Source organism: Acanthochromis polyacanthus, chromosome 18 (genome assembly GCF_021347895.1).
Source record: "Acanthochromis polyacanthus isolate Apoly-LR-REF ecotype Palm Island chromosome 18, KAUST_Apoly_ChrSc, whole genome shotgun sequence".
In the NCBI taxonomy this organism is placed as follows: Eukaryota; Metazoa; Chordata; class Actinopteri; family Pomacentridae; genus Acanthochromis; species Acanthochromis polyacanthus.
Genome location: NC_067130.1, coordinates 18913940 through 18935573, shown reverse-complemented (window position 1 = coordinate 18935573; position 21634 = coordinate 18913940). Strand labels below are relative to the sequence as shown.

Sequence of the window (21634 nt, the reverse complement as noted above, 5' to 3'; positions counted from 1 at the left end):
GGGAGAGGTGGAGAGAGTTCAAAGAGTGGTGGCAGAGGATCCACTAAATCATACTGTGCAGAACTACCTAGAAGTCAGTCTCTTCTGACTTGCAGCAGTTTGATGACAATATCAAAAAAAAAAAAAAAGGGAAAAACATGAATATGAGAAAAACATCGCAATTAATCTGATTGTTCATCTTCAATATCAGTAACAATCTTCATTTAAGACAGACACAAAGCAACTGGACTCCGAAGTTAAAATGATACATGAACCAAAAACACAGACAAATGCAAAAAAATTAAAAGCGTGATGCAATCAAAGTACTGTATCTCATTAAATATGGGTTTGTCAGACTTGTGCTGAAAGTGTGCCAGTAAAAGTCAGTGAATCATTACAGAGGCATCGCCGTCTTGAAATTCTAGTGAAGAGAGACACGTGAGACTCCTGAGAACCTGAAACCTTCATAATCCGACAAACGCGCAATCAGCACACAGACACAACACAGCTAAGCCCAGTTAATCACAAGAATTAACAAAAACCCTTAACAAGAGTCATAAAAAAAACAATTAACAACTGAACAAAAGTGATTACAGGAGTCATAAAAACACCAGATAATGACTCTGCAGTCTCTTAAGTGTTTGAAAGAATTCAGCTTGAAGGCAGATTAAATGTTCATCCCACTTAAAAGACGCACAGAAGCTATTTCTGTCGGTAAGTAAGAGATATTTAAGGTTAAGGTAGATATTTCTACACTGGGTGTGCGTGAGGTAGACTAGAGGCCTTAAAAGCTGAACTTTACAGATACATGTACGGATAAATAAGCCTCCCTTGTAACAATACAAAGTTTGGTCACGTTTGAGGCTGATAAGTTCAGGCAGCAGGGTTCCTTCACAGTTCTTTTTCAAAATACCACAGTTTTCCAGACTTTTCTATAGATTTCACAGGTCAGATTTAATAACTGACGTGCACGCTGTTATGTTGCTACAAGGGACTCACCGCACATCAGTTTCACGAGGCAGGCGTTGCATTTCTGTCAAAAAGGAATCAAAAGAATCTCAATCATGAGATTTCAAAATGCCATTAAAACCAGCATATTTTTAAAATACAAAGAAATGAATTAAGAGTCTCACAGTGTTTGTTAGGAGAGAAAACTGTGATATGAGTGAGAGTGGCCGTGCAGGCCTCTCAGACTTTATAGTCACATTGTTTGATTTTAATGCTCATTGTAAATTGATTGTTTGTTATAAAGGGGCAGATTACAGAAGTCAATTCTTCTTTCTGCTCCCTTTCATTCAGGAGTTTGGAAACTTTTGTATTTGTATTGCATTGGATTGTTTTTTCGCTTTTGTCAATTAATGAATTAAAAATGAGCAAACTAATGAAAGTGTGTAGAAGAAGGATGAGAACAGACTCCTGCAAAAATACATTTTCAATACTCTTTTGTCTTTTTTCTATTGTTAACCAAGACCTAAAGTATACTGAAAATAAATATGAATACGAATTTATGCACACTGAAATTTGCCGTTTTCCATACTGTGTATCAGCCCTGTTTACCTGTTCTGTAGACTGCAAAGCGACTTTCTATATAAGTTATTTGTGATTCTAATTTTGAGGATCAACATTAAAGTTGCACCTTCATCCAACGTAAACATTTTACAAATAATTTTACTATCTCACAGTTGTTTTGGCAAATATGTATATAAAACTGCTAATAATTAAACTGTTACTCTCTTTTGCATCTAGGTGCTGAACTACATTTCTGCAAGTAGTAGATTTTTTTCTTTCGAGGCCCAAAAAATTTAAATGTTGAGCTAAAAAGTCTGGATCTGAGAAGTACAATGTGACAGTTTTATCTGTACACAGTCTTATAACCTGATGTGAATATAAAAACAAGGATTAATGCAGCTTTGAATTTATCACAATATGCTGTGAAGCACAAGTTTTAATTAAAACAAACATGTCACGACTTAATTTTAAAGTACTATGTTGGAATATACCTAAAATATTTCCAAAATACTGTGTATTGCTGCCTGTGGAAAGCCAACATACAGCCATGTCAAGCCTAGGTCACACACACTGTTTTGAACACATACTTTAAGCCCAGCAGGAATTTAAAGACACAGGGATTACCACACAAAAAAAAATTTGTCAGCATATGACCACATTAATGTAGGCATTTACATTGCAGCTTAAACTGCTAAAGAGAAAAGGTGTCATCAGGCTGACAGTCTGGAGACGTCTTAGCAACTAAAACATCCTGAGAGAAACCCTGGTCCCTAGAGAACAGACGCTCATGTGTCTTTCATTTCCCCTGTCAGGTTCTCTTCCTCCAAAGACAGATTAAAGAATCAGAGCATTCCTCCCAGGAGACAGCAATGCCAGGCACTTTACTGATAAAACACTGGCAGGATTACTTCAGCTGTTGTGTGAATGCTGTCAGGAAATCTAAACAACAAAACAGGATGGCTGATTAACTGCAGATCCTGTCTTTAGTCTGTGAGCTGCATCCATGTCTGAGCGGAGAGTCGCAAAGCTGTTGGGTTTTGTTGTGGACAGGGAAAACCCGATGACCAAGACAGCAGCACGGCCAGACGGAAGGAAATGTCACCACTTTGATTCAGACCGAATTATCTCAACCACTACAGGAAGGGCTAGCATGAATTCTAGAGATTTATGGTCTTCTTCTCCTTTGGTGTCTTTCCTAATCGCCTTTCCACTTTTCTGTCAGACGTTGTATGTAATGCAGTGTAGCCTTCGATGTACTTGTCAAGTCCTTGATGTTGTCAATATACGTCATTCTCTGATGTCCTCTTGCTTTCTTCCCTTTTATTGTGCATGTTACTACAAGATTCTCTATGCTATTCCTCCTCATCACATGTCCTCGGAACTTGCCAGCCTTGTTCTTTTCGCATTTGCTCTCGTAGGCACCTCTTCTACCCACGATATCTTTAGCATTCTTCATATGAACCACACTGATTTATTGTCCCCAGAGGTTGAATCCTAATGATTTTGCTGGCTCTCTAGCCTTTCCTCTAGTGCCTCCATGAGGCTGACATGTGAGTGAAATTCCTCAAAGACAAAAAGTTCAAAGCATCAGTCAAAGATCCCCGGTTTGACTGAGATTCTTCGAAGCTGATGACTTGAGCTTTGCTTGTGGTTATCTGTTGGATAGTCTGACTCTGCCAGCCCATTCTGTAGCTGTTTGGTTGTGAGCGGCACTAAAAACAGATTTCATAGCTAAATGGAATCAGATAGCCCTGTCACTGATGATTAAATTGAGCTGAAATGAGCGGCTAATGGCAGGCTTCTACCCACAATCCACATCATGCGAGTCAGACTAACTGGTAGGAGAAGCTATAATCTGAGGTGGTGAAGATCTTTCAGGTCTTCACCATTCTTGAAAGATCACTGAAAGATCTTCACCATTCTTGAGCCTCTTCGCAACTCTGTGGACGGTCATCCGGCTGATGTTCAGCTGCTTGGCTCTGTCAGACTTGTTGTGGCCAGCATGAAGGAGAGCAGATATCTCAACTCTTTTGAGTTCCATCTTGACACAACTTCACCGGAGAACAAATTTGTGTTAATGACACCTGCCTATAAGGTAGAACTTTCACTTTGTTTAATGGAATTTTTCACTCCGACATGTAAACGTCTCTAAAGATCATGAAACCGTGTAACAGAACTTTTGCAAAGCCCGGTACTTTAGCAGCAAGTTACAGATCTGACTAATGGGCTTACATAAAAGGATTTCTGGAGAAATTAGAACTTCCCACTGTGTCTGGGATCCCTCGATGGAATTCCAGTATAAATCAAAGTACCGTCAATGTTCAGCAGTAAGCGCTTTAACTGCACTTCTGTTAATAGGATCATAAAGATGTGGGTGCCCTGGTAGCTCAACAGGTTGAGCGGATGACTCAAAAACAGGGGCTATAGTCCCCAATACAGCGGCCATGGGTTTGAATTCAGCCCTTTGCTGAAGGTCCTTCCCCCATTCTTCTCCCCACTTTCCTGTCTCTCTCTCACTGCTGTCCTGTCAATAAGGCCGAAAAAGAAAACTTTAAAAAAAGATTATAAAGATGTGAATATTGAAAACATCTCACTAGAGTCCCAGCAGACCTTCGCGCTGCTTCCTAGCATGGGACATTTGTTCTTCAGCAGCAGATCGCTAAAAGCTACACCCCTCAAACACTGGCTGCACCTGATTAAACAAATATTGCAGCGTTTGAGACTGGATTTTAAACTGGAACAATATGGAGACTCATTTAGAAACTTTTTGCTATATTATAAAAACAGTTTGCCAAAATGTGTTTGAACATTGTGTTGCTTCATTTCAAATGGATAATTGTTAGTTTAAAAGTTTTTCTGCTGTTTCCAGTGTCAGCTGGATGTAGAGCTCAACTTCATGTGAATGAGGGGCAGGCAATGTGATGCCCCATCTCTCAAAACGCATTGCAACTGTGGTATTTTCCTAAAATAACATTAGACCAAAACAATGTCATGGTCTTTAAACCTTGCTGTTTAAGATGATGATGATCAGGTCTGTCTTATCTGTGAGAAGGGAAAAACACTCAGATGAGCTTGTGCTGTATTTCCCAGGTGTGCAGACTGTTCGTGTTCAACCTGTCTGCAATAAAGAAACTTCAACATATTTTGTGTTTGATGGCTTGCCTGCTGCTGTGTACAGTCTGTGTTATGTGTCTGCTCCCTTCTCAGTGCGTTACTGTGTCAGTCGGTGTGTGCGCGCTTTGGACTCTCTCCTGTGTTCATTTGAAATCGGCAGGAGTTGTGACAGCTCATCTAGAATGTCATGGCTAGACTCTGGCAGACCCTGAGGAGTCCTGCTGGGTGAGCAGGCCGCCTCTGATAATTTGTCTAGCAGTCTTGGTGATGACAGCCCGCCCGTCGTACAGCCTCCCGAGCCGTACAGCTCTGAAACGTGACGTGGAAGCCCGGTGTTCAGGGCTTATCAAAACCACTCTGTGCTGCCATGATGCAAGTCTACAGAAGCCTTTCCTCAATTTATTATTCTTTCTTTTTCTTTTTTTACTAAAGCAGGGGGCGGGAATTAAGGAGCACAGGAGCAATAGTGAGAGCAGCGGCGGCTGTTTGCATTGAGAGAGTGGACTCTGTGAGGTTGTGTGTGTTAGCAGAGGAGGAGGAGGAGGAGGAGGAGGGGGCTGTAGAGTCAGAATTTGTAGACACAGACACAGATGGAATAGTTTACCTCCTCTGGCCCAGACTTGACTTCTAATGTCTGACCTGTTGTAACCCACATTCTGTTCGCAGTGCTCCTAGAGTGGCACAGACTTCCCACTGGTGTTTTTCTAGGACTGCTATGCCACTGCCCCTGTCCCTCCCCTCTCACCATACCTGGCGGGGGAGGCACGGCGAGGTGTCTACTGCCGGGAGAGGCTCCAAACGCCAGCCAGGGCTTCTCTCAAATTCATTAGGGCCCCCACACACAGACACTTGAAGGGGGCTTCTGGAGAGTAATAGCAACTACAGATTTTGTTATTCTAAATGTCTCACACAGACACTTTGCTCAAATTCAAACACATGGTATTCATTTCAAACCTTCGCTCCGTGCAGTTGCACTTTGAGATCTTTGGTGAAAAACAGAATATGAGAGGAAAACACAGCGTCAGGGCTGATTTCCTGATGGCCAATCTGGTGGCTGTGGGTTGAAATCCCAACTTGACACACACACACACACACACACACACACACACACACACACACACACACACACACACACACACACACACACACACACACACACACACACACACACACACACACACACACACACACACACACACACACACACACACACACACACACCACTTGAACTTTCACACACATTCATCAGAACCTGAAGAGAGCTTCAGATCTGACAGAGGTCAGGTTTATCATATCCAGCACAAAGAGGGATTTTTTTTCTTCCATTTTTACTGTCTCATTTATGCTGCTCATGTTTTTATAATAAATGTTTTCTTTCAGTACTCACCCTGACAGTGACTGGCAATAGGAATGACACAATGTAAACTCAGCAGAGGATAATAAAAAATAACCTTTCTGTGCCAACTTGTCATGCTTGAACTTCACCATCCACAAAACAGTGCGTTTGCCAAACTGCTTCTTGAACTCTGCAGGAATACAGGACTCTGTTGTGCTTTCCCGCTTTGAGCTCCTGCTAATATCTGCTACAGTGAATAGTGTCAGGGATTTAAAGCTTATAGGGTTAGCCAGTGTTCTTTTTCCATGGAACACAGTTATTTAAACACTGTAAACATAGCATAAAATACTGACAAAACTGTCCTCCTAATGAGTTGGTTAACAGAGTAATTACTAGATTGGTGTGAAATTACTATAACTGCAGATAAAGCAGCAAAGAATAAACCTACCCAGGGGTGTAACATGACATGCTGTTACTGAACTAAAACTAAAAAAGAAATTCTGAAAAAGCGCACTTAAATGAAAGTTGAACAATTTTACATTCAGTCCTTTAAAACAGTCACTGCATCCTTAAACGTGTTTGAGCTGTAAATTAAACACTAAGTTGGTGTAAAAACTGGTTGATATGTGGATACTTTGACACCATATCTAATGTTGAAAAGGTCCCGTATGGTGAAAATCTATTTTTAACGAGTACTGCAGTTTACAAAAAAAAAAATTTTTTCTGTTTTTGTTTCAAGCTACAGACACTGAAACAGCCTGTTTAGAACAGGGCTTGAAATGTACCGGTAGTGTAAAAAAGTAACATGCTTTATTCCGAGTTAGGCAGCCTACCTCCATCAGTCCCCGCCCATGAGTGGGAGTCTGACGCTGTGATGCTAACATAGACAAGTTAAAGAAAAATAACAAGGATCATAACTACATCTGACAACTTTTCAGCTAGCCTTCTTGTGGCATATTAAATTTAACACTCGTTTCGCTTAGTTTGGATCTCCATCAACTCCTGAGAAAAATATATGCTGCTTCAGCTGGTAGATGCTCGACTATGTTCACAATCTGGGAGCGGTGACACTGAAGCGAAAAGTAAAGCTGTGGACCATAAAACCAAAACAATGAGCTGAAAACGGTAAAATATTCTGTAGAGCTATAGTGTAGAGTGAAGTGATAATTACATTAAACAATGATGAGTGCAGCTTTAAGCCTGGAAGACATCAGTGAAAACAGTGGGACTAGACCAGATACCTGTTGGATCCATCAGTCTAACTGCATGGAGATGGTCATGATGTGACCCAAACTCCTCAACCATATGATCAATGACAGATCTTACAGACGCAGCGTGACTCTGTAGATCTATGGCTTTTTGGGTGAATAGTCATAAAAAAACTGACATCTCAAGAATTTATGTTTTCCAGCTGGAAAACTGGACCACTGACAGTGAAGTCAGTGCTGCTGGTGCAGGATTACTTCAGCAGCAATGATGTTGACAGTACTGTCATGCCAAATAATACACAGATCCAACTTCAAGCAGTGCTGTTATAAACAGGGATAATGAGGCTGATGATGATGGCCAGCATCTAAACAGGGGGAATATGTCTTGCTGTGTTTATTACTGTTTTCTCAGTCATCGTGGACAGAGTAAAATCTCATGCAGTCAGAATTGACTGTTGAAAGAATCTCGGCGTCAGAACTTGGACTGCCACATTTTTTTATCATCTGCATGAATTTGTTATATCAAATGGGAGATAAATATCAGAAAAAATCCAAGGCAATGTCTTTTTCATGTGCAACTTCATGCTAAAAATCTAATTTCAGCTTTTCAGATCTCCTGAAGCCTATTGCCCTGTTGTTGTTCCACTAGTAGGAATTTTTTCTCTATCAATTACATTATTTCTGTAAACACGATAAAGCATTTTGTTAAAGGCTTTGAAACTACGAAAAGAAACGCGCCTTGGAGCTTTTTAGATTTCAGAGTCTACATGTATCCAATTCAAAGAGCACCTCAAACTCATTTTGAATCCAGGAACAAAATATTCCACTGATTGATCTGAAATAGTATCAGGCTCACTGACCATCCTTTGTCGTCGTCCTCTGCCAGCTCCTCCACGTCCTCCTCTGGACCCTCGCTGATGGCAGATGACAGCTTGGACTTGAAGCGATTCAGCAGGGCCATCGTCTAAAAATGAGACATCTTTACATGTTGACCATCACAGAATCCATCATAATATAGCAGAAATGCTTTGCATTTTAGTTTCCGTAAATAATGGACACATGTTGAGCTTCTGTACCTGTTCTTCTCTGCTTGAGCCTTTCTTCACCTTTTGTTTTCTGAGCTCTTCGTACTTCTTTCTTCCCTCCAGGTACTCAGCCACAGCCTCATTTGCTGGTTTTTTATCCACTTTGGAGAAACAAGAAAACAACAATGCTGATTACTTTTAATTTAAGGCATTCAAATTACTATACACTGGTAGGCAAGCCATAAAGTCTGACGGCTTTACAAAATATTTTAAAATAGATATTGATAAAAGCTTGAAAATGCACACAGATCACAACCATCAAAAGCACATTTTAAAAAGGCTATAATATTAAATTGTTCCACTCTGGAGGAACCTGCTTTGGCACCAGGTTGGATCTGTTGTTATAATGCAAGTCAGAAGCATTTTTCAAAGGTTGCACAGGAGCGTGGCAAAGACAGCAAAGCGGCCAGCAACTAGCATTGCTGTTTCTGTTGCATTCAAACCCGTTTCAGACATGGGATATGTAACATCACTGCTTCATCATTCTGACACAGCTCTTTTGGTTAATAAACCTCACAGTAATTAGTGATGTTGCTGCTGTTGTTCCACAAGCATGAATAAATTTGATTTAGTGGAAGGAAACATGTACATTTTTACTGTTTTTCAGATCTCACCCTGGCCTGGTAATTTAGGCAGAGACTATAGAGTGGAGTGCTTCAAAACTCTCTCAAGTGTCTCTGATCCATTGAGCCCAAAGTTGTTCTGTCTGTCCTCATGCTTCTGTCACTCATTGAACTGCTATTCAGAACTGGACTGGGCTGGTTTTCAGGTAGAAATTAGCCTCAGGCTTAAGAGGTTAATTAAATTTTGTTGTTGTACAATTTACAACATGATGTCAACTCATAATTCTGGCTTCTGAGAAACAGAAAACTCATATTTCACTCACGGTATTGTTTTTAGACATGCAGCTTTTTACGAATTTTTTTCCACTGCATTTTTGGGTTTTCTGTTACAGCCACTTGACAGATGAGGAGTTTAAAAAAATAGGCAGAACATGATCAGAGAAAAAAGATAAAAAGAAAGTAAAGCTTGTCAAGCTGTGACTGTTGCTGCCATACATGATCTAAGAATGTGATAATGAGGAAGGTGAAAAGAGAAGGCAGTTCTCTCATCTCAGATTGACAAGCTCGGCATGAATCCAATCTGCTGCTGTCCACCTTCACGAAGATGTAGTGACCTAATGCCCCGACTGAGTAATCCCGCATTTTATCTTACTCAGAGATGACCTACATTATGGTGGCCAAGTTGTACACAAACCTTCTGTAATTGATCGCTCTTGGGAAACGAAAGACTCATTTAATCTTTAGCAGAGGCATGAACAATGAACTCTTGATGAAATATTAGCAAAGATTTCAGGGTTGTAACTCGTTTTACTTAAAGAAGTTTAGAAAAAGCAAAAAAAGAAAACAATATATTGTTTTTGACAAGCATTTCTGGTATGACAAATTACATGACAGTGGATTCACAAATAAATAGATCAAGAGAGAATAAATCATCTCTTTTTTTCCTGGAAAGTTAGAAGCTTATCTTGGAAGATTCCGAGGTTTTCCTTCTAGAGACTTCACCATGCTCCTAATCTCCGTAGCCTCTTGCTAGCTCCCCTCTTCGGCATTGGCACACCAATCCTTGCCAGTTAACATAAAATGCAGCGCTGCCTTTGCTACAGTGAGGGAAATCTCACCACAGACACCAGATTTAAAAGTCTAGTATATTGGAAAATATAGATACATTTACCTGAAGCTGAAGCATTGTGTGAGCTTATTTGGTTTGATGTAATGAATGTTTACCTGCACTTCAGTATCAAGTCACTTTTTAAGTAAAAATTCTCTGCACTCTCTGACAGCTTCTCTAATATGAGTGATCTGCTTTTCTGTCTGTTTCACATCATCAGCCAGACAAAATTTTACATGAAATGTAAGTATCTTAATCTTTACAATTTTCTGGTTTTCCTAATCTTCCATGACAGTAAACTGAATATTCTTAGAGGTTAGCCTTTGATCAAATGAACCAAGCCATGTACAAGCCAAGACAGCACCTTGGGTTTTCACTGCTTTCTGACAATGTGTCAGTCAATTATCAGGTCTGATATTTAGCATTTTTCAGATTATATGTGTCTTTAAATGTGTTTAACCAATTCCTGCTAAAATAAATCAACTTAAACAAGCGCTACCTTGGGCTGCACAGTGGAGTAGTGGTTACCACTTTCCCCTTGCAGCAAGAAGATCCCTGGTTCGCGTCCCGGCTTTCCCGGGATCTTTCTACATGGGGTTTGCATGTTCTCGCTATGCATGCGTGGGTTTTCTCCGGGCACTCCGGCTTCGTCCCACAGTCCAAAAATATGCTGGGGTTAATTGGTTACTCTAAAATGGCCGTAGGTGTGAATGCGAGAGTGATTGTTTGTCTGTATATGTAGCCCTGCGACAGACTGGTGACTTGTCCAGGGTGTCCCCTGCCTTCACCCGAGTCAGCTGGGATAGACTCCCGCCCCCGCGACCCTAATGAGGATAAAGTGGTGTATACAGGATGGATGGATGGAAGTGCTATCTTGGACACTACCTCTAGTCCCCACTCTGGTTTCTACCAGTATCCTCCCCACAGCGCGATCTGATTGGCTACACATCACGAGCAACAGCCAAGGATCTACACTCCTTAATATAAATGCAACACTTCTGTTTTTGCCCCTTTTTTTTTTATGAGATGAACTCAAAGATGTAAAACTTTTTCCACATACACAATATCACCATTTCTCTCAAATATTGTTCACAAAACTGTCTGAATCTGTGATAGTGAGCACTTCTCCTTTGCTGAGATAATCCATCCCACCTCACAGGTGTGCCATATCAAGATGCTGATTAGACACCATGATTAGTGCACAGGTGTGCCTTAGACTGCCCACAATAAAAGGCCACTCTGAAAGGTGCAGTTTTGTTTTATTGGGGGGTGGGTTGGGGGGTGGGGTGGGGGTTCCCACTCCTCTTCAATGGCTGTGGATATTGGCGGGAACTGCTACATGCTGTGCTATACGCCAATCCAGAGCATCCCAAACATGCTCAATGGGTGACATGTGATATCTTCATTGAAAAAAATGCTTTTCTTTCAAAAATAAGGACATCTCTAAGTGACCCCAAACTTTTGAAAGATAGTGTATATCTCAATCTCATTAATCAATCAGTATTGGCCCTTAAAAAGACACGTCAGGGACATTTATCCCTGAACGCATTTAACCAAGAGAATATTCTGCAGGCCTACCTGTTAATAAAATGAATCATTAGTAATACAAGTATGAGAGGTAAAAACTGGTCTGAAGTACACAACCGCAGAGTAGCGCAACAAATAAAGAATTACGAGCTGTTAATATGTGCAGACACAGAGAGTAAAGTCACGGCGAAGTTGGGAACAATTTTCCACCAAACTGTCCTCCTCTGCTGTAGGTGTTAAAATTTCTCTCGTCATGAATGGAAGCAGGGACAATCAGCGCGCTGACATCGGTGTTTTATGCATTTAATGTGCTCAGACGCTCAGTCTGTGAAGTCACTGAGTGGCAGACAGTGAGCACAGTCTGCTGGCTGCTGCTGTGCTTTCTTTCCACATGTAATGTCACACACACAGCGTCACCTGGCTGAGTCTCCTCTGACTGGATGCTCTGACACGTTCAACTGCACCAAATAAATGATGTAACAGAGAAAACACACAACTCCACTGTTTGTCATTTAGCTGCAATGTTGTCAGACACTCCTAATGTGTTTATTTACACTTACAAAAAATGTATGTATTTTTAGCTGTGCTGAGCAGACGCATGTGTTATGCATGGATACCAAATCACGTGACCTAAATATGTAGCAGACGGCGGGAATTGATGGGACTCAGAAACACTACCACAATTTAATCAATTGTTCCTTGCATCATTTCGACGGATAAGTCCCAATAAGTCCGCAGCGGTCAATTTGTAGTAGGATCGCAGTCATGTGATCGTAGCGTTCCCTTGTTGTCATAGTTACAGTGATGTCGTGCCTTTCAGAGTGGCCTTTTATTGTGGGCAGTCTAAGGCAATCAGCATCTTGATATGGCACACCTGTGAGGTGGGATGGATTATCTCAGCAAAGGAGAAGTGCTCACTATCACAGATTCAGACAGATTTGTGAACAATATTTGAGAGAAATGGTGATATTGTGTATGTGGAAAAAGTTTTAGATCTTTGAGTTCATCTCATAAAAAATGGGAGCAAAAACAAAAGCGTTGCATTTATATTTTTGTTGAGTGTACAAGGAACAACTGCTTCAATTGTGGGGGTGTTTCTGGGTCCCATCAATTCCCACTGCCTGCTACATATTTGTCATGCGCTTCAGTATCTGTGCATAACGTACACATGCATAACACGCACCTGTGCTCAGCGCAAGGCCATTTTGCTTGTGGGTGCATCTATATTAAATGGCCACATCCTACGGTGCCGTGATTTCTGTCACAAAGTTTTCAAGATTTCATCTGTCGGAAATGACACAACTGAGCAGAGCACCGCCCGCTCTGAGTGCTTTCCTTGTTTGCACTGTGAGAGTTCCATCTTATCTTAATTCTAAATCTTTTTTTATTCTACTTTATTTTGTTGTACATGTGTGCATAATTTTTTTAACTTTTCATGTCAGCATATTACAAGTCATGTGTGTTTTATGATATGTAAATTGCTTCTGTAACAGTGCAATTTGCCTTATGTGACCTATCTATATCTACTTTTCAAAATGCCATACTGTTCCTGCAAATTACAACATTTTTGGTAACAGTTTACAGCTCTACAAGAACACTACAGCGGCACTTTAAAGGGGCTTGATAGTAGGTGTTAAAAAAAGTAAGTTCAACAGTTTAACATTTTTTTCAACACAAATACAGTGATTATTACATTAAACAAAATGTTATACAATCTCAAAAATCTGCCGTCCTTCTCAACACAAGTTTTTTTTGACAGAGCTCATTTTTTGTTGTTGGGGACAATAAGTTGTATTTGTGAAAAAAGTTCACCCAGGAGAAATGCAACTGAATAACAAAAGGCTTCAGTCCCATGGGTGGCTCTGAGGGGGCTGTTATTTAAGAAAACCATGCAATTACTCCTGTTTCTTGGGGCTTTTAGGCTGTTAAACCTCCAAATACTGAGCAATCACTGGAATTTCCAAACACAGCCCTGGATCACACTTTCCCCTCTTTCCTCGGTTCCAACACGGAAGTCTGCTGTGCTGCTCGAGGGGCAACCCCTTTTCCTCCTGATTTATGAGACCAAGAAGTGATCTCCCTCCATCTCTTCCCAGTCACCTCTGCCGCTCTGCCTCCCTGCTGCAACCTGTGACATGGTGGATGCTGAATGATGATGCCCCGAGGTCCCACATGAGGAACACACATCACCCTCTCCAGCTGTTGTCACTAACTACTATCTTTGAGTTTGATGGCCTTTTCTAACGACATTCCTCCCCTCTCCTGTCACCTGGGCTCCAGAGAGCTACAAATCAAGCTGCTGATGTTGTAGCAACCGAAGCCTGTTGTGGATGACAGACGCCTCTTCCACAGGATAAAAGGTTTCCCTTCTCTCTTAAACAATCAGCGGTTTTTAAAAGGAAAGTCAAAGCAGCACGCCGCCGAGCTTTGAGGCAACGTTGCTGCTGATCATCAATCAAAAAGACGTCAGAAATGATTTGAGCTTTGAGGTCAACACCGGCTATCTATCACCGAATATGCAACAGCGAAGACACTGCATTTGGAAATACTCCACAAGTGTCCTGTGAAAACAACTAAGCTGCTCATAAACTACCAGATGATTTACTGAGCAGACAAAATAACATGCTAATCTTGATCATGATAATTGGCATTTCAAGTATCACTCTGCTGAAACACGTCGTCTAAATCAACAACATGACTGACAGGGCACCAGTGCAATAAAACGCCAAGAGCATGCAGGCCTAACCTGTGTAGTATCTGAGCAGGATAAAGACCGCTGCCACATCATTTCGAGTGGGTATTGAATGGACAGTGGTTTCAGAGCGCCTCTCTTATTTTTGGCTCGGGTACCTGGCGCCGATGCCAAGAAGGAGAAATCCAGACTACAGGAACATGCTATAATTTATGTGATGAAAACTGACGTGATGACTGTCATGAACTAAAATGTGCGCTTTAGCGGATGGTGAGTTCTGAAGAGACAATTTGCTTTTCGCTCCAATCAAGTGTAATGTCGCACACATGCCAGCCATATGGGCGGCTGCTGGAGGAAGAGGATGAGGAATGGGCACCGGCTGACTTCATGTAGACAAACCACTGACGGCATAAAATTACAGGTAGAAAAAAGCAAACCATCAGTGGTATTTAAGCATATTTTAGGCTCCTCACACTAAATGACTGAAGTAAGACTGATGTAAGTAGGAAAAAAGGCAACTGCTGCAGTGTTTTTAAGGCTTTTAGGCTTAAGATAACCATGGAAGAAGTCACTGACCCGAGAAGAAAATGCAACCACTGACACTGATGTTACAAATATACATGTGGTGTTTTCTGAGTGTTCATATATTTACTCTCTTAAACTCCTTTCAGATATGCACTACTTTCTGTTACTCTGATGGCATGTCTGAATGAGCGCCCTGGTAATTTTCTGTAAAAGCTGTGATGGCAATCTCACTAGGACAGCCCTGGTAATGTTTCCACATCACTTTGAACAAGTCTGAAGCATCTGCAGTCACATTAACACATAGAAACGCACAAATTACTGTACACACTTCAAGTTGAGGGAAACAATTTTGACTTTTTCCACATTGTAGGATATACACACGTGGACAAAATTGTTGGTACCCCTCAGTTAAAGAAGGAAAAACCCACAATTCTCACTGAAATCACTTGAAACTCACAAAAGTAACAATAAATAAAAATGTATTGAAAATTAAATAATCAAAATCAGCCATCACTTTTGAATTGTTGATTAACATAATTATTTAAAAAAAACAAACTAATGAAATAGGGCTGGACAAAAATGATGGTACCCATACACACGTGGACAAAATTGTTGGTACCCCTCAGTTAAAGAAGGAAAAACCCACAATTCTCACTGAAATCACTTGAAACTCACAAAAGTAACAATAAATAAAAATTTATTGAAAATTAAATAATCAAAAACAGCCATTACTTTTGAATTGTTGATTAACATAATTATTTAAAAAAACAAACTAATGAAACAGGCCTGGACAAAAATGATGGTACCTCTATAAAAGATTGAAAACTATTTGACCAGAGTGACATGATTAACTCAGGTGTGTCATTTAATTGACATCACAGGTGTTTCCAAACTCATAATCAGTCAGTCTGCCTATTTAAAGGGAGACAAGTAGTCACCCTGCTGTTTGGTGAAAAGGTGTGTACCACACTGAACATGGACAACAGAAAGCGAAGGAGAGAATTGTCCCAGGACATCCGAAAAAAATGATAGACAAACATCTTAAAGGTAAAGGCTATAAGACCATCTCTAAACAGCTTGAAGTTCCTGTGACAACAGTGGCTCATATTATTCAGAAGTTCAAGACCCACGGGACAGTAGCCAACCTCCCTGGACGTGGCCGCAAGAGGAAAATTGATGACAAATTGAAGAGACGGATCGTTCGAATTGTATCCAAAGAGCCCAGAGCAACCTCCAAAGAAAGTAAAGGTGAACTCCAAGGCAAAGGTACATCAGTGTCAGATCGCACCATTCGTCGTTGTTTGAGCCAAAGTGGACTTCATGGGAGACGACCAAGGAGGACACCACTGCTGAAAAAAACTCATAAAAAAGCGAGACTGGAATTTGCAAAAATGCATGTTGACAAGCCACAAAGCTTCTGGAAGAATGTCCTTTGGACAGATGAGACCAAACTGGAGCTTTTTGGTAAGGCACATCAACTCTATGTTCATAGACTCAAAAACCAAGCATACGAAGAAAAGAACACTGTCCCTACGGTGAAACATGGAGGAGGCTCAGTAATGTTTTGGGGCTGCTTTGCTGCATCTGGCACAGGGTGTCTTGAAAGTGTGCAAGGTACGATGAAATCTGAAGACTATCAAGGCATTCTGGAGAGAAATGTGCTGCCTAGTGTCAGAAAGCTTGGTCTCAGTCACAGGTCATGGGTCTTCCAACAGGACAACCATCCAAAACACACAGCCAAAAACACCCAAGAATGGCTGAGAGAAAAGCGTTGGACTATTCTAAAGTGGCCTTCTATGAGCCCAGATCTGAATCCCATTGAACATATGTGGAAGGAGCTGAAACATGCCATTTGGAGAAGACACCCATCAAACCTGAGACAACTGGAGCTGTTTGCTCATGAGGAGTGGGCCAAAATACCTGTTGACAGCTGCAGAACGCTCATTGACAAATACAGAAATCGTTAAATTGCAGTGATTGCCTCAAAAGGTTGTGCAACAAAATATTAAGTTATGGGTACCATCATTTTTGTCCAGCCCTATTTCATTAGTATGTTTTTTTAAAATAATTATGTTAATCAACAATTCAAAAGTGATGACTGATTTTGATTATTTAATTTTCAATAAATTTTTATTTATTGTTACTTTTGTGAGTTTCAAGTGATTTCAGTGAGAATTGTGGGTTTTTCCTTCTTTAACTGAGGGGTACCAACAATTTTGTCCACGTGTGTAACTTAATATTTTGTTGCACAACCTTTTGAGGCAATCACTGCAATGAAACGATTTCTGTATTTGTCAATGAGCGTTCCGCAGCTGTCAACAGGTATTTTGGCCCACTCCTCATGAGCAAACCGCTCCAGTTGTCTCAGGTTTGATGGGTGTCTTCTCCAAATGGCATGTTTCAGCTCCTTCCACATATGTTCAATGGGATTCAGATCTAGGCTCATAGAAGGCCACTTTAGAATAGTCCAACGCTTTTCTCTCAGCCATTCTTGGGTGTTTTTGGCTGTGTGTTTTGGATGGTTGTCCTGTTGGAAGACCCATGACCTGCGACTGAGACCAAGCTTTCTGACACTAGGCAGCACATTTCTCTCCAGAATGCCTTGATAGTCTTCAGATTTCATCGTACCTTGCACACTTTCAAGACACCCTGTGCCAGATGCAGCAAAGCAGCCCCAAAACATTACTGAGCCTCCTCCATGTTTCACCGTAGGGACAGTGTTCTTTTCTTCGTATGCTTGGTTTTTGAGTCTATGAACACAGAGTTGATGTGCCTTACCAAAAAGCTCCAGTTTGGTCTCATCTGTCCAAAGGACATTCTTCCAGAAGCTTTGTGGCTTGTCAACATGCATTTTTGCAAATTCCAGTCTGGCTTTTTTATGAGTTTTTTTCAGCAGTGGTGTCCTCCTTGGTCGTCTCCCATGAAGTCCACTTTGGCTCAAACAACGACGAATGGTGCGATCTGACACTGATGTACCTTTGCCTTGGAGTTCACCTTTACTTTCTTTGGAGGTTGCTCTGGGCTCTTTGGATACAATTCGAACGATCCGTCTCTTCAATTTGTCATCAATTTTCCTCTTGCGGCCACGTCCAGGGAGGTTGGCTACTGTCCCGTGGGTCTTGAACTTCTGAATAATATGAGCCACTGTTGTCACAGGAACTTCAAGCTGTTTAGAGATGGTCTTATAGCCTTTACCTTTAAGATGTTTGTCTATCATTTTTTTTCGGATGTCCTGGGACAATTCTCTCCTTCGCTTTCTGTTGTCCATGTTCAGTGTGGTACACACCTTTTCACCAAACAGCAGGGTGACTACTTGTCTCCCTTTAAATAGGCAGACTGACTGATTATGAGTTTGGAAACACCTGTGATGTCAATTAAATGACACACCTGAGTTAATCATGTCACTCTGGTCAAATAGTTTTCAATCTTTTATAGAGGTACCATCATTTTTGTCCAGGCCTGTTTCATTAGTTTGTTTTTTTAAATAATTATGTTAATCAACAATTCAAAAGTAATGGCTGTTTTTGATTATTTAATTTTCAATAAATTTTTATTTATTGTTACTTTTGTGAGTTTCAAGTGATTTCAGTGAGAATTGTGGGTTTTTCCTTCTTTAACTGAGGGGTACCAACAATTTTGTCCACGTGTGTATATTGTTTTAAAAAAAAACAGCAGATGACAGTTGTGAAATTTCAGACGTGTGTGCTGGGTATCAGGGTTGGTTCAATAATAAAGTTAAATTTCACTGTCAGGTTATAATGCCAGCAAATACAAAGTAAAGTAAAGCACACAGTTGGACAAGCTGTTAAGACCTTTACCTGATAATTTAGTACATATATCCTGTGTACAGTAGCTGGCAATTACTGTAATCTATTATTTCTGTTTGAAGCAAGAATGTTTGGAAACATCAGTAGTGTTATGTTTCATGTGTGTATGCAATTTTATCCTCATCATTTGATTCGAAATTTTGAGGATTTAAGAGTATAGTGTTCAGCTTCTTAGACCCGAAACAAAATGTTGATCAGCCAATTGGCTGACTAGAAAGAAATCAATTATCAAGTATTTAATTGGTTCCAGCTTCTCAAATGGTTACATTTTTGCATTCCTTTGACTTATGTGATAGCAAACTGAATCTCCTCGGCGTTTGGAGTGCTGCCCAAAGAAAACATGCAATGTGGAGACGTCATCTTGGGCTCCGGGACATAATTATTGTGAATCTTATTGCTGTTTTTTACTCTTTTCTAATATTTCATAGAGCTACGATGAACGACTTAATGGAGAAAATATTTGGCTGATTAAGTGGCAGTAAAAATAATCGTTAGCTGTAAAATATTTAAAAATTATGCCATGTGTATCTCCACTGAACCATCACTGACCAGTTTTAAAAACCTGTGAGTGAAATGGGACCAGAGGCTGACCTTCACTCAAGAGGTCAATGCAGAACCAGGAGAATGATTTAAGCTTTAAGGGATGGCGGTGTCAATGGGAGCTTACTGTGAGGAAGTCCAGTGGGATGAGATAAAACAAATCCACACCACAGTGTTCGTCTGTGGCTGAGTGGACTTTCAAGATTTACAGCATTTGAGCAGACATCTGTCTCCCCTGTAGTGGCCATTGGCCATGACATCTACGAATTCCATCTAATGGAATTAACTTTTGCTTCCAACGAAGAAATGTAATGAGGAACTCTTAAAAGAAACTCCTGCCTCTGGCTAAGCTGCCAGAGAAGCACAAAACAAAGGAGGCTGGCAGAGTTTAAATGCCTTGTAAGATAATTGAGAAGCTTAGGCCAGTTGCCACTTGGTATAACAATACAGGGCCTCAAAACTGGAGCATATAACTGGGTCTTTTAGAAGAACTCTTCCTCAGTGTTGGTAGAAACAGCTTAACTCTATGCAGATATCACTAAGAGCAACGCATTAAGTCAGAGACACCAACAGAATCTTAGTTAATTGTGGTACTAAAGTACAATGCAGTGATTATACTGTGTCCTCTTTCACCTAAAATCTTGAGCCATTCAGCAGTGAGTCAAGAGTGGGCTCAATGTCTGTACTTAGAGGCATAAAACCATCAGTGTTTGTGGAGACAAAAACAACGTTTGAGCAATAAAAGCCCATCATGGTCTTCTGTAAATTTTGGCGGGTGGTAATCCCACAGTTAGGCTGCAGAACAGAACCCCCTGCAAGCTATTTTGTTTTGTTGCACAACAATACACACACACACAACCTCAGGCTAACCTCTGTGCCGAAGCGGTTTTTGTAATTTTCAAAAATGTGTTTCAGCATCAGCAAAAATCCAAAGATTGACGGCGTTATGACAGACTACAGTGTGGTAAAGACCCGGAGGAGATTTGGGGGCAGATTTTTACAGAATCACATCAGCCAAAGCTGCAAAGTAACAAACACACAAAATGGTTTGATGCGCAACTGTGGCGGTCGCTCAACAATCTTTACCCATGCAATTTTCAGAAAGGTTTAACACAAAAATGCAGACTCCTTAAGGGGGGGAAGAAATAGATGTCTGCAACTAATTGACAAAATCAGAGGGTTGTCTCTCTTAGTGTCCATTAGCAGAGAATGTAGCCGGACCACCCTCTTAGAGAGTTTGCTCACACTTAAAACTAGAGTGTTGAAAGAACGCTTTATAAAACATAATTAAAAACGCATCTTGCTGTGGTAAGATACATGTACACTCAGTATATCACCAACCACCAATTTACAGTATTTACTAGGACACAGTCATGAGTACATGCAGGGGGTTAAAAGCTGCACACTGGCTAAGCTGCCAGAGAAGCACAAAACATACCGTCCTTGACTTCATCTACTGCAGGTTTTGAAGCTTCTTCTTTCCTTTGCTTTATGGCCTGTAGCTCCTTCTTCAACTGTCGTGCTTCTTTCCGTAATTCATCACTGTGAGTAGAGAAATGAGATTTAAGAACTTAATGTAATAACTTTTATAGAGGACTACATGAGTAACATATGGAAGACAGAGCAACAGGTTCACAAACAAAGATTGTTCATAAAAAACATGTAGTGAATAGTTTACACCTACTTCTGCGGTTAAAAAAAACATATGCAGCACGTAAATAAATATTGTACATCAGCACCTTGAAAGCTACTGGTCTTCATAAACAAACATTAATTGTTCTGAAACTTCAAGCTTTTCAAAATGTAATGGTCAGGCTAATGATGTGGGCATATAAAACAAACATTAAAACACTCTGTACAACTGTCACAATGAAGAACGTACATTAAAAGCTTGCGTTACCCCAATGAATTTAATGGAGGTGTAATAAAATAATTGTTCCCACCTCCAGGCTACTGGAAAGTACTTGAAGTGGTGTTGAGACTGAGCAGACGAATGTAAGAAAAATATCTGAGTAATCCTAGCAGCAATCATTAAAGCTGGATGCAATACAGTGACCCCCCAGTGGTAAAATGGTATTTCTATGTATTACAGTTTCTTATCATATTTTAATCAAATATAGTCAAATTTTATATGTTGCAAGTCACAAAGAAGCCTAAAATGTTGGCAGCGACATCCCAAGTCAAGATCTCAACTAAGGTCATCCAGTCCCAAGTTTGGTTCCAAGTGAAGTCCAACAACTCCCAAGTCAAGAGCAACAAGTCCTACAAAGTCAATAAGTTCAAAGTCAAAACCAATAAATCCCAAGTCCAGACCAACAATCCCCTACTCAAGATCAACAAGTCTCAAGTAAAGTCCAGTGTCAAAGCTAACAAGTCCCAAGCTGAGGTTAATAAGTCTTAAGTTAGATCACCAGTCAAGTCCAAGAAGTGCCAAATTATATACCGAGTGAAGACCAACAGTTGCCAAATCAAAATCTACAAGTCTCAACCAAGTCAAGACCAACAAGTCCCAAATGAAACTCTAAGTCAAGGTCAATGTTTCAAGTTAAGTTCCAAGTCAACAGTAATGAATGAAGTTTCACGTCAAGGTACAAAAAAATGTCGAAATTCTAGAGGAGCAA

General features: G+C 40.5%; 1 protein-coding gene across 1 annotated transcript in view; it reads right to left on the bottom strand.

The window, feature by feature from the left end:
* cwc27 (CWC27 spliceosome associated cyclophilin) overlaps window positions 1-21634 on the bottom strand; it is a 44822-nt gene that overhangs the window by 508 nt on the left and 22680 nt on the right. The window contains exons 11-13 of the mRNA XM_022198340.2: window positions 20452-20555; window positions 8223-8332; window positions 8007-8110 (exon numbers count right to left, since the gene is read on the bottom strand). Coding sequence (XP_022054032.1) covers window positions 8007-8110; window positions 8223-8332; window positions 20452-20555 — 318 coding nt within the window. The remainder of the gene's footprint in view (window positions 1-8006; window positions 8111-8222; window positions 8333-20451; window positions 20556-21634) is intronic.